The sequence below is a fragment of the Mytilus californianus genome, unplaced genomic scaffold (genome assembly GCF_021869535.1).
Source record: "Mytilus californianus isolate M0D057914Y unplaced genomic scaffold, xbMytCali1.0.p SCAF_4, whole genome shotgun sequence".
In the NCBI taxonomy this organism is placed as follows: domain Eukaryota; kingdom Metazoa; phylum Mollusca; class Bivalvia; order Mytilida; family Mytilidae; genus Mytilus; species Mytilus californianus.
This window is the reverse complement of record NW_026262690.1, coordinates 40,667,272-40,681,696: the sequence shown is the minus strand read 5'-3', so window position 1 is coordinate 40,681,696 and position 14,425 is coordinate 40,667,272. Positions and strand designations below refer to the sequence as shown.

The 14,425-nt window shown below is 31.6% G+C and overlaps 1 protein-coding gene across 3 annotated transcripts in view; it reads left to right on the top strand.

Annotated features, from left to right (window-relative positions):
• The window catches only part of LOC127738050 (choline-phosphate cytidylyltransferase B-like), a 39,077-nt gene that overhangs the window by 7,018 nt on the left and 17,634 nt on the right, over positions 1-14,425 (top strand). For 2 of the 3 annotated variants that reach the window (XM_052249130.1, XM_052249131.1), the window contains exons 2-3: positions 564-670; positions 13,809-13,917. In XM_052249130.1, coding sequence (XP_052105090.1) covers positions 564-670; positions 13,809-13,917 — 216 coding nt within the window. Of the gene's footprint in view, positions 1-563; positions 671-11,854; positions 11,950-13,808; positions 13,918-14,425 lie in introns of those variants that run through there. The other variant, XM_052249132.1, reaches the window with a different exon arrangement.

Sequence of the window (14,425 nt, the reverse complement as noted above, 5' to 3'; positions counted from 1 at the left end):
CAGGAATGATACCAGCTGACATTTACAAAATACAAATACAAAAATAAACAAAGACAAATATACCGAGACATATTTCCTCAATGATAAGAGACACACATTTTATATCTTCATTGCGTGGAGGTGTTATTTATACTATGTTATCAAGCTATTACAATAATCTGATAATGACCTCATTTTTATGGTTCATCAAACAATGTTATGATTTCGTGACCATTATTTAAAAAATTTGACTTATGATCAGTTGAACACTTGATCTGGAATCAATGCCTAATGTGAGTTGTGATCACTAGCAAAATGTTTTGGGGTGTGCAAAGATTGTTGAGATCTTTAAGAAGTTAATTTTGTTTGCATTTTTAATGTGGTTGATAACATAATCTATTGGATATATATCCAGATTAAACCAAAGAAAAACTTTCCAGTAACTAGATAGTTTGAGCCTTCGGACTCAGGTGAACTATACAAACATATATACCATGTATAGACAGACTTATTGTGATTTCTAGTTATGTTAGTGATGAAATATTGTGTAAAGATTTTATTGTATTTTTTTTCTCTATTATTAGCTTACAATATGTCCAGTGCAAGGAAAAGAAATAAAATGGGAGAGATAAAGTCTGACTGTCCTTCACCAACCACCAGTCCTAAAGCATCTAAAGACTTTGTTAGAACTGTAGGTATATTGGATTAACATTTTGTAGATGTACATTTAGCTTATTTAACAATTTGTAATTAAAATATGTTGTTTTAATAATTTGTGTAGATATGTAATTATTCCTATACTTACTTCTAGAAATAAGAGTTTTATGTTTTGAATCAGTTACATTGGGGTTTTATAAATGGTGAAATTAGCAGAAAAAATTCGTAAGGGTTCCGAGGAACCCAGAGTCTCGCCTACTATTTCTGTTAATCGCAGGCTCAACAAAAATGAGGAAGTAAATCAATAAAAATATTCCTCTTGATACTATCTTTTGATTGTAAGAAGCTTCTGTCCAAGTTTGGTAAAAATCCAGGATAGTTTATGAATCTAATAAATGTTTAAAAACTTAAACTGCAGACTGAATGTAATGTTAACTGAAGAAAACAAAATTTCCTTCTAGATACTAGCATTTGATCATAAACAAGCTTCTGTCCAAGTTTGGTACAAATCCAAAATAGTATAAGAAAGTTATTAAAATTTTAAAAACTTTAACCACAGAGTGAATATGTTGTTTCCTGGCAGAAAATCTAAGTCCATTTAAAAGTAAAATACAGAAAAAATGGATTTATTTTTTTACAAAATTTCCTTCTAGATACTAGCATTTGATCATAAACAAGCTTCTGTCCAAGTTTGGTACAAATCCAAATTAGTATAAGAAAGTTATGAAAATTTTAAAAACTTTAACCACAGAGTGAATGTGTTGTTTCCTGGTAGAAAATCTAAGTCCATTTAAAAGTAAAATAAGGAAAAAATGGATTTATTTTTTTTACAAAATTTACTTCTAGATACTATCTTATGATCATAAACAAGCTTCTGTCCAAGTTTGGTACAAACCCAGGATAGTTTAAGAAAGTTATTAAAATTTTAAAAACTTTAACCACAGAGTGAATGTAATATTTCCCGGCAGAAAAACTAAGTCCATTTATAAGTAAAATACGGAAAAAATGGAATTTTATTTTTACAAAATTTACTTTTGGATACTATCTTATGATCATAAACAAGCTGCTGTCCAAGTTTGGTAGAAATCCAGGATAGGTTAAGAAAGTTATTAAAATTTCAAAAACTTTAACCACAGAGTGAATATTTTTGGACGCCGCCGCCGCTGCGCTGACAAAAACATACAATAGGTAGTTCTGTCAAAATCTGAAAAAAGCAAATGAGCATTTATTAATCATCTTTAACAAGAAAAATTAAGACAGCAAATCAGGAAATGATTTGAATTAAAACATTGTTTGAACTGTATACCCTATCATATACTTTAAATAGATTACAATTTTCTTTTAAGTTCACCTGGCACAAATTGCCAATGTCAGCTTTTGCCTTTTATTAGGGTCAGTTGTCTGTCCTCTGTCTCCATGGATCTCTCTTTCTCCGAAACTCAGTCAATGCATTGAGACAAAACTTCGTCACAAGTATCCTTAAGTTGTTTAGTTTCAGATTTGCTAATTGTGTTCCTGCTGATAAACCAACTTGATTCTTGTTACAAAAATATAGAACATAGATGTTAAACAGGCGAAATATTTAAATATATGGTTCTCTTTGTAAATAATCGTATGATGAATTATGTCTGTGTCAGTAAGCTAACATTTGATTAGCAGACAAAATCTATAAAAAATTAAAAAATTATCAGTTTCAATGTTTTGACAAGCTTTTGAAAAGGGCTAATTCAAAAAAGAACTCATCAGGACATAACTGCATGGTTAAAAAGGACACTTGAAGTGCATAAAGGGAATTGATATAGGACATTTTGAAAGATAGAGAATTGAAAAAGGCCCTTCATGGTTTTCAACAAGTTTAGATTGTGATGTTGGTTGTCACATTAACGTTCCTTTTTGTAAGTAAACTGATATCTGATTTATTTTGCCCCTTTCCCCTGGCATCAGTTCCCATTTATACTGGTATCAATTATTGCCAAATTGCTTGTTAATTATTTGCTTAATCACAGCATGTTTCTTATACCATGTAGATAAAAAATTGAAAAAGGTAATATTATATAAGATTAAAGCTGAACCTACTGTATGTATGTGTTTAATGTTGTTGCACTTAGTGCAAAGTGATTTAAATGTATATGAGATCATATAATGTATACATATACCTGTTCATTTAAGAAAAAATATATAAGTAAGACTATTTAGAAAGGGGTAATAAATTACCTTACTAATATTACTGAAAGTAAACATTATAATAGAGACCACTAGAGACCACTTGATTGCAAATGTAGCAACAATGACAGATAGCAGTCAAATAAGACATGAACATGAGAGATGAGATCAAGATTGAAATATTTTTTAACAACATGACAAATCAATTTTAAGTATCAGCTGTTTACCCTTGGATTCTGGTCTGTATTGTCAGAATACTATGGCATTGCTCAAAATAGAAAATTTAACAAGGCTTTCAGCAAGATAATCACATATATATTATATGCTTTTAACAGATTTATCTATGTCATCATCTTTCCCAGTAAGTATATGGTTTTCTTTTTTTTTAATTTACATTCAAACAATTTTTATTTCATTTTTGATTATTTTGCTTATTTAAAGTTTTTCCACTTTTAGAATAATGACATTTACTCTCCTGAGACCATATATGTCATACTTAGGAAGAATATTTGTTATAACATGTTTATGTAGTTGACCATGCTATATCACCATTCTGAGTTGACAGTTTTTGGCCAGGTTGCACAAATTACACTTACAGTATGGAAATATCAGGTGGATTTGCAGGGGAAAGTGGGTATTTTTTTTACATTATTCTAGACGTGGGAACTAAGTAATTTTCCTGCAAAATTTACAAATGAATGTACCTATTTTGTATAATCAACTCCTACAGATTTCAATACAGATCCTGGAAAAACTTCACAGAGATTGTAAATTATATATTGAAATTGTGCTCTTGCTATTATTGTCTGAGGAATGTTTCAACAGTTTTCAAGATTTGAGAATTTTCATTTACATTTCATGTTTCTATTTTTCCTTTAAATAATCACTATAGACCATTCTTCATTGTTTAAGGAACAATCTGTGCAAACTGGCCAGTTAAGACTTGATCCATTTTTAAAAGGTCTAAGGGGCTTTTCATTTTTTGGATGCTTTTAATGAAATGACACCCTGTGAAAGGTATAATGTAATTTTTGAGACGGTAATAATGCATGTCTGAAAGTTTTTATACTTGGTTGAATTATTTGTAATAATTTTCAGTTGATCATTTTTTCATCCATTTTCTTTGGAAAAATTTTGCTTGGTTTGTGGGGCTTTTACTGTCTTGGCCTATTGTAACATGTTGACAACAGTTTGCCTGAAAGGCTTGAAATACTAAGTAAGATTGTTCTTGACCATTTTTATACGCCCATCAAATTTTTGACGGGACGTATTATGGTATACAAATGTCTGGCGACCGTCCGTCTGTCTGTCCGTCTGTTTTTCTGTCTGTCCCGCGTAAACATGTCGCACCGTAACTTGAGAATGACTTATCCAAATTTCATGAAACTTTACATAGTTGTTTCTTATGATGGTCAAACGATCTGTATACTTTTTGGTGAAAATAAGATTAAAACTTTTTGAGTTACGGGACTTAGTAACTAAAACAGGTGTGTGTTTTTTTTCACATGTCGCGCCGTATCTCAAAAACAATTTATGATTATTGCTTAAAACTTTACACACTTCTTAGTTATATTAACCTTAAGATCTGTATACTTTTTGGTGATGATTCAAAATTTTATTTTTGAGTTATTGAGTATTTTGTTAAAAAAGGGGGAGGGGTTTTTCACATGTCGCGCTGTATCTCAAAAACGATTTATGATTATTGCTTAAAATTTTACACACTTCTTAGTTATATTAATCTAAAGATCTGTATAATTTTTGGTTTTGATTCAAAATTTTGTTTTAGAGATATTGAGTTTTTTGTAAAAAAAAGGGGGTTTTCGCATGTCACGCCGTATGTCAGAAACTATTGATGCTTATTGCATAAAAATTCACACACAAGACGACGGGCGTATCATGCGCTCATGGCGCAGCTGTTTATTTTAACCCTACCCCAGCAGAGGGGACATTACGTGTTACCCTTGTCCCTCTGCACGTCTGTATGTCCCAAAATGTAGTTTTTAAATGTTATGAAACTTATACACAATGCTTATTACCACAAAACTCAGATCAAGTTCGAATTTGGGTGGCGTTACATTTACCGTTCTTGAGTTATGTCCCTGTATAACGTTATATGCAAGCGTGGGCATCACTTGTGTCCCATGGGAACATTCTCCATATATTTTTTACCTATTCTACCATTTTTATATTATAATTTAATTTTTTTAAAGGACTTATTGGACTTTCTGTAGTCTACTTTTGAGATGATTACAAGATGGGAGACTCATTGTACTGCTCTGTCCCCTGGCAGCAAAGCTGTTGTAACATATGAGTATTACTTATATCTTCTTGCATTGTAGTCATAGTTCATGTCACACTTTAAGTTAATGCAAGCTCCTTGTAAACAACCAATTCAATCAAACTTGCACATTGTCTTTCTACGGCATGAAGTAGTGTGCATGTTTGGTTTTTTTTTTTTCTGTGATTTTTGAGTTTCCCTTACCAAAACATGGACATTTCTGATTAAATTTTTTTGGAGAGGGTGGGCAACACACTCTTCCATGGTATTTAAATCTAAATACAGTGCCGCAGCCAGGCAAATATGGAAGTGGAAGCTAATAGGCAGGGGGTTGGGGCTGTCTAGGCAGACCCTGTCAGAGACATATATAGAACAACTGTTTTGTATAGTCTATTTATAAAAGTGGAACTCTGTGCAAATGTGTTCATTTACGGATATTTCTCTTTAAAGTAGGTGAACATATAAGCCCATTTACATAAAAAAAAAACTCAAAGGTGATTACTATGTATTTATATACCTATATGGAACTAGTTATTTTCTTTCAGAACTATAGTTCATTCTATTGAAGAATCACCCCGGACTATACCAAGTTTCAATGAAATATGCTTTAAGGCATAAAATAATGACCTAATGCAAACTATAATTTACTTAAACATTTAATTCGTTTTATAGTTATCGTATGTTGTTGCCAATTAGGGGTTTATTTTTTAATGTTCCATCTTTGATAGGTTTAAGGCAGAAACTATCCTTTCCTCCCTTTATTAGACTTAAATACCAAAATTCAGTCATTGACACACATTTTAACTTTCAAAACAAATAATGTGAAGTTTTGTTAATTTATCGCTACAATAAAAGGACATTTTGTAAGATGAATTTGATAATGCAAAACTTTTCATAACACTTTTAAAACAAGTCAAATTTAGCACATCCGTGTGTAGGGTTTTGAAAATCTTAATCGTTGACCATAAGAGAAATAGGTTTGACAACTTGTGAGAATTAGAGATTGCTTGATATTAACTCTCGTTATTTAATTTAAATTAGTAATGATAAACTCGTTTATTATTATATTGAAATTAAATAACTCGAGTTGATATCAAGCAATATCCAATTCTCATTTGTTATGAAACCTATAATTTCCTGATGATGTAATTTTAACACACTATTAAACATGTAAAAATTAAAAAAAAATTACAATGTAATAAAAAAATAAATGCAACAATATGTTGCTAGACAAACAAGGTGTTGCATAAAAGTTAGTTACTGCAGATTTTTCATTTGATTTTTGAAATCTATTTTTGTCGTAAGGTTAGTTTTCAACGACAATTGGTCGTTTTAATACAAATTAAGAAGGACGATGTCATAACATAAACTTAATCTTTATTTTTCCTGTACCTTCATCTTTTTCATTTAAACCATCAGGAATTCTAGAGTGTGTTCACCAACGTAATGACAGTTGCAAATAATGTGGTATGAAGTTAAATAGCTTAACTTGCATTTAAGCACTCTGTGCAGTGAGGACAACAAGTCACATAGAGTCAAAACTATTTTATAATGGTTTAATAGAAGCAACCATATTTTAAACAAAAATCTCTAAAGAGTCCTTGTGAAATTTGTAAATGGGTATTACACAAAACCCAGACATTTTTTTCAACTCATACATGTTGAGTATAATATAGGGCACTAACCTTAATACTCAGAAACATTCCCTCACAAAACATGTTATGTGTTCATCTGTTTATGTACTGCCAAACAATTATTTTGAGAATTGCATGTATTTTAAGCTCCTTTGGACCTGTGTTGGCTTTTTTAATCACTTCCATTGTTTGTCGTCTCTCATCTTCGTACATTAATGTAATAACATTTATGTAAAAATAGAACATATGGGTTAAATGCAAATATTTTATATTTCTTAAATCGTTATAGGTAGAGAAAATTTGACAAGAAAAATGTGTCAAGAATGTCAAGATCTAGATACTGTCTATTTTGACAAAAATTGTCAGAAGGCTCCTTATTCCCACAAAATGACAATTTTTACCATTTTTTATCTCGCCTCAACGAAGGCACAAAGGCCAGACTAAAGCAACAGGGAAAGTCAATGATATTTGGTATGAAGTTGTATAAGCATTGGCATATTTTCTTTTCTTAGAGATTATTTGGTACGTCCCCTCAGTCATGGTTCATTGACTTTTTGCATAGTTTACATGTTAGTTTATGGTAAATCACTTATGATAAATCAATAATATTTGGTATGCAGGTGTTTTGGTATTGTCATATCTCATTTCCCATGAGATTTTTTGGGCCTGAACCTTCAGTTATGGTCTATTCACTTTGAATGATTTCCTTAGTTTACATGTTTCAAATATTGTCATTTTGTCAACATGTCTGAAATTGTATGTCAAATCCCTATAGGAGTTATTGCCCTTGATGATGATTTTTATCCATTTATGAATTTTTAGTGAAAACTTCAGTAAATAAAGAAAGATAATATTTGCTGGTAAGTCAACATAGTCAAAATCCTGTAAATTATATTTTTACTGTTTTTTTTGTATTTTGATAAAAAAAACAAAGTTTTTGGAGAGAAACTGTAATTATAAGAATGATGAACACAAGATTAAACAAATTGTTTTTGTCATGAATTATATTCCAACTTATAATGTTGGAGAGTGGCCTTTGTTGAAGATGCACATTGATCCAGGTGAGCAATACTAGGAGCTTCTAAGTTTGTTGATGTAAAGAAAATGTTCCTGAAATCTGCCTCTTTGTCTTTGTGATGCCAATTATTGCCAATCCCTTACTTAATTCCATTATTTCTCGCCATCCATTTTTGTCTTGCCTTGATGGAGTCAAAAAGCAAGACATAGGTATGCTGTTTCCGGCGTCGGCGGCGACGGCAGTGGCGTCAACAATGTATTAGTTTGTGATTAGGTCTAGTTTATGGTGAACCACTAGTGGTAGGTCAATGTTATTTGGTATGCAGTTGTATTATCATTGGCACATCTCATTACCATGGAGATTATTTGGCCCCGCCCCCTCAGTTATGGTCTATTGACTTTGAAACTTTGCTTAGTTTACATGTATTAGTTTGTGATTAGGTCAGTTTATGGGGAACCACTAGTGGTAGGTTAATGATATTTGGTATGCAGTTGTATAAGCATTGGCATATCTCATTTCACTATGTGATTATTTGGCCCCACCCCCTCAGTCATGGTCTATTGACTTTGAAACTTTTGCTTAGTTTTCATGTATTAGTTTGTGATTAAGTCAGTTTATGGGGAACTACTAGTGGTAGGTCAATGATATTTGGTATGCAGTTGTATAAGCATTGGCATATCTCATTTCCATGGAGATTATTTGGCTTAGCCCCCTCAGTCATGATCTATTGACTTTGAAACTTTTGCTTAGTTTACATGTATTAGTTTGTGATTAGGTCAGTTCAAGGGGAACCATTAGCGGTAGGCCAATGTTAATTGGTATGCAGTTGTATAAGCATTACCACATCTCATTTCCATGGAGAATATTTGGTCCAGTCCCCTCAGTCATGGTCTATTGACTTTGAAACTTTTGCTTAGTTTACACAAATTAGTTTGTGATTAGATCAGTTTAAGATGAACTGCTAATGTTGTCAATGATATTTGGTATGCAGTTGTATAAGCATTGGCATATCTCATTTCACTAAGTGATTATTTGGCCCCACCCCCTCAGTCATGGTCTATTGACTTTGAAACTTTTGCTTAGTTTTCATGTATTAGTTTGTGATTAGGTCAGTTTATGGGGAACTACTAGTGGTAGGTCAATGATATTTGGTATGCAGTTGTATAAGCATTGGCATATCTCATTTCCATGGAGATTATTTGGCTTAGCCCCCTCAGTCATAATCAATTGACTTTGAAACTTTTGCTTAGTTTACATGTATTAGTTTGTGATTAGGTCAGTTCAAGGGGAACCATTAGAGGTAGGCCAATGTTAATTGGTATGCAGTTGTATAAGCATTACCACATCTCATTTCCATGGAGAATATTTGGTCCAGTCCCCTCAGTCATGGTCTATTGACTTTGAAACTTTTGCTTAGTTTACACAAATTAGTTTGTGATTAGATCAGTTTAAGATGAACTGCTAATGTTAAGTCAATGATATTTGGTATGCAAATTTATTGGCATTTGCAAGTCTTGTTTCCATTGAGATTATATAGCCCCACCCCCTCATCATGGTTCATTGACTTTGAAACTTTTATATAGTTTACAAGTTAATGTTTATGTTTAGGTTTGTTTAAAGGGAACACCTTATGATAAGTCAATGGTATTTGGTATGCAGTTGTATTAGCATTGGCACATTTCATTTCCATGGAGATTGTTTAGCCATGTACCTTCAGTCATGGTTCATTGACTTTGAATATTTGCATAACTTACATGTTAAAGTATTGCTATTTTTATTTCAAGATTTGCATTATCAAAATTACAAAAAGGCGAGATATATCTCTGTGTTAACAGTTTATTCTAAGATGTATATAGTTTGCACAGTTATTACCAAATCTAGCCTGGACAATAAGGTGGCATTATGTATAATATACTTGCATAACAAAGAGTTGTGTCAGTTATGCTTTGACAGTGTCACACTCCTGGCATCAGATATGATCATCTACATTTTAAATAAGATATTTATCATAGCCAAATGGCTTTGTTGACTGACCTTAACTGTCTATACTTTCTAATGGTAGCCTATACAGATGTAGCTAGTGTGTCCTGTTTTAAATTTAACAGATTTGTTGAACTAGTTCATGATTAAGATGATAACACAATGTTGACTGCTGTACCCCTATTTTTGACATTTTTACCTATTGTGTCTCTTTGTTTTGTTCACGCATCGTTGTCAATATAATGGAATTTGATGTGACTGTCATACAAGTGAGAGGTTTAGCTAGCTATAAAACCAGGTTCAATCTACCATTTTCTACAGAAGAAAATGCCTGTACCAAGTCAGGAATATGACAGTTGTTATCCATTCGTTTGATGTGGGTTTTTTTTTGATTTTGCCATTTAATTGGGACTTTCCTTTTTTGAATTTTCCTCAGAGTTCAGTATTTTTGTGATTTTACTTTTTTTTTCCAACTTTGCATGAGAAATTTGCCTTGGAATATTTACCAACACAATGAAGTCCAATTAATCATTCAAACTATATCCAGAATGTTCAACTGTATTTTCAAGTAATTAGCTTCAATTATTCAAAGTGGGGAAAAGTAACATTTAAATGATACCCACTAAATATTTATTTTTCCTTGTGAAAACTTTATTATTCGAAATTCATCTCTAAGAAATTTGCTGAAATAAGGCAAGATTATAGAACAGAAAGAAGTTTTTTTTAGGACCATGTCTGTTAGGTTTCACTGAAGTCTAGCTAGCACAAATTAAGCAATTATTCTAAAATATTAGTGTATTTTTATTCATTTTTCTTTTTTGGATTGAAAATGGTGGTAAAATGAATGTGTCTAGATAAGCCAGTGCATGCATGGCTAGCAATGGATGTTCTTCTTGTAGATTACAGGAATTTCATTCTGAAAAACTGATTTTAAAAGCTGGAGATTTTTTTCATCCCCTGTTTACATGCAGTGCAAACAACTTTGTCCATACCATTACATTACTTAAAATATATTCGAAAGACATGAGACTTGTATATATTTGAAATATATTATTTTTTAAAAGAATTTTTCTAAATATTTGGACTGTGCTGATTGATGGTTTGAAAAGCAGGCAATAGTCCAATTCATATACCTTGTCCCAGATTTTACCTTTAGTCTAATCTAATCTGCCAAAGAAAATGTATTTGGCCTATTAATGTATAAAAAATTCTATTCAATTTCCAAGCAGATCAATTTATTTATATATTGAACAGGACAGTGAATTCACTTAGGTGAGAAAAGATTGACTCCATGAACTTTGAGTCAGGTCACACATATTTTTTATTCATTATTTATTCTTTTTAAATCAATGCTCTTTAGTGAGCTGTTATTTTTTTCTATAAAAAAACATGTATTACCTCTATTAATGTGGATGAACTATTTCTCCTCTTTTCTACCAATTTACATCCAGATTTTTTTATGAAAATCAGAAAAAACTGAAAGTCTCCCTATCAAAGCCACACATTGTTGTTTGATGATACTGTCAGTGCCTGATATCTATGTACAACAGAATGGGGCATTTTGGCTGACTGTCAACTAGAACAGGACTGCCATGCAGTAACATATAAATTGTAGACAATAACATACATCTCTTTTCGATAACCAAAAATTGAAAATTCTATTTTACAATATGAGTATCAGCTTAGTAATACATTTAATGAAAGCAAAGTTGTTATGGAAAAAAATAGCTTAGCATTACTTATTTTAAGATGAAAAAGTTGAATTTCATTGATTTTCAAAGGACCTTGTAGACTTAAAAATTATTCTTCAGCCAGAAGGATTCAACATTGACATCTGATGGGACCTTTAACTTACATAAGTTAATCTATTGTATTTACTATTGAACACTAAAAGTTAAAAGACTTTTAAAGTATATAAATTCAGCTTCATTAAATAACTATCCCCAAAACAGCTCAACAGACTTTAATTGTATTTGCTGCATGCATCTGGAATAACTGTCAAAAGTGTCGGTTGAATTCCTGATCTTTAACTTTTTAACATACATGAACAAAGAACTGAATCCTTCCACGTGTAAGATAAATATTGAATTAGTATATGTAATTTTTATAGGTATTTCTCCTTACCATATGTTTCCATATTTTAGTCAATAATATTGTAAGTTAGCTGATTCACATGTTAGGAAAGTGATCATCAATTATCATACATGTACTTGACCAATTGTACCCTTGGGTGGCAAAAAGTAAGTTATCTGATTAGGGTGAGTATGATTCACAATGGATGAACCATGATCATTTCTGTAAATACAATTGATAATGGAGTTATCTATGGAGGATAGTGTTTTCAGTTTTAATATGCCATCCAAACCAGTGTCTGAAATGAATAATAACCAGGTTAGTTAGAAACTTTTTTTTTTTTTACTTTTTTTAACTTTTTTTGTGATTTTTTGTTTTTGGTGTTTTATATTTGAATTTTTGTCAAAAGTATTGATAAATAAGGTTTTTTTTTGCATATCAGTCATTGTTGTTTAAGTCATTCTTAAAACGTTATAATCAATATCTATATATTTATCTGGGTTTGTTTGGTGTGCATATAGTTTAGTCAAAACTTTAACCAGTCCTTATGTAGGACTGACATAAAGAAAATGTCATTCTATCCAAAATCCATTGAACGTCATTACCACTTTCCACTATCACAACCCGAGTCTTGAATGCTTCAAAACTCATCTTACAAAATAGACAAAAATCACTGTTTTTAAAAAGCACCATATAGGATGTTAACTATATCAGAACTGTATATATTTCAATTATTGTTTTGGACTTCATGTGCAACACAGTGGTAGAATAATTAGACTTTTGATTGAGGCAGCTTAACATGAATAAGAAAAAGAAGAGTACTACCTGACAAATGCAGATGATGATTAGGTCTCCCAAAAAGTTGCTTTCCAATAGTTGTTGCCCTTTATCAATTATTTTTAAACATGTTCCTCAAAAACATTTTGTTTGCATGGTGAAAGAGGATGTATGATGAGGGCCATGATTTGTCCTAAAAAATGAAGCATTACAAAACCATTTGTATTTAGACTTTCATCTTTCTTTTACATAGATATAAGAAGATGTGGTATGAGACAACTCTCCATCCAAGTCAAAATTTATAAAAGTAAACCATTATAGGTCACAGTACGGTCTTCAACACGGAGCCTTGGCTCACACCGAACAGTAAGCTATAAAGGGCCCCAAAAAATTACTAGTGTAAAACCATTCAAACGGGAAAACCAACGGTCTAATCTATATAAAAAACGAGAAACACTTATGAACCACATCAACAAACGACAACTACTAACATCAGATTCCTGACTTAGGACAGGTGCAAACAAATGCAGCGGGTTTAAACGTTTTAATGGTACCAAACCTTCACCCTTTTTCTGAAACAATATCTGAACTCGAGTCACTAAAATACGTTTGATAAATGTTTGTATAATTTTGTTTAGAGTAGACTAAGTATTTATCAGCTACATCAACAAAAGGTTTAACTTCAACAAAATGTAAAATAATTTTCAGAAATCCATAAGTTCCTTCCTCTATACATGTAAGTTAGACAAATCTGTTTACATAATACAAAATAAATCAGTGAAGCAGGATAGATAACTAGGTCAGATCCCTTTGTTGTGATATACTTATTACAAGTAGTAGTACAATAATGTGGACTTTGGTCTTATTTTTATCTTTTTTGTCACATAACATACTAATACATTGACCCATTAGTATTTCATATTACCTAGAGTGCAGTACAATGTCCATGGCAGAAAAAGCACTTTAATAAAATTTAAGTCTTGTGATTATTAGAACTTAAAAATATTTGATACTATTGACAAATAAGACAGTTATGCCCCTTGTACTTATAAATTACTGTAAAATGTATTCAATAATTAGATATTTTGGGCTATTTGAGACAACAGATAGGCTAGGTCAATGTTTTAGTATGTTATGAGACAAAAAAGATATGGGTTCGGTCAATGTATTATGCTATAGTCTGGTGACTATCAAAATTGAGTTTAAAAATGTCTTTCATTGGAACGTTTTTCTTACAACTATTTTGTAGCAAGTCTGTGGGCCAGCCCCTAAGAGTACAGATGAAGCCGCCCAAAAAGAAAGAGATCAGATCGATTACTCAATCAAAATTAGTTTGGATGATGCTAAGGCAGGCAGAGGTAATTTTTGTAAAATTCTGATTTTTATCACAATCATTTACTTTTTTTATTACCTACAGTCATTTGACAAAGCCAAATTAATGATGTATTCTCATGGTTTAAATTGATTTTTAAAAACTGTCTTGTTAAAATATTTGAATTCGCTCTCTCTGCGATATAGCCTTTTTGTGCTGATGCGGCGTAAAGAAGTCACTAATGATAATCATCATGGTTTAAATTAAGTGTTTGTAAAGAAATTAATCAAGTCCATGAATTGTGGTTGTAAAATAGTTAATGTTGGCTAGTTTTGGTACATCATTTTATCATTTGCCCCTCCTGCAATAAAAGAAGGCATTTTTCTTCAATCTCTGCCTCCCCCATGTTGGATAGCTGTCCATCCATTTGTTTCTCCTGCATGAGGTTAAAAAAAAAAGGTGGAAGATAGCAAAGGGATATTCAAACTCATAAGTCTTTAAAAAACACGCCATGGAAAACAACAAAAAAGGATCAGAAGACCAACAACAGTCCA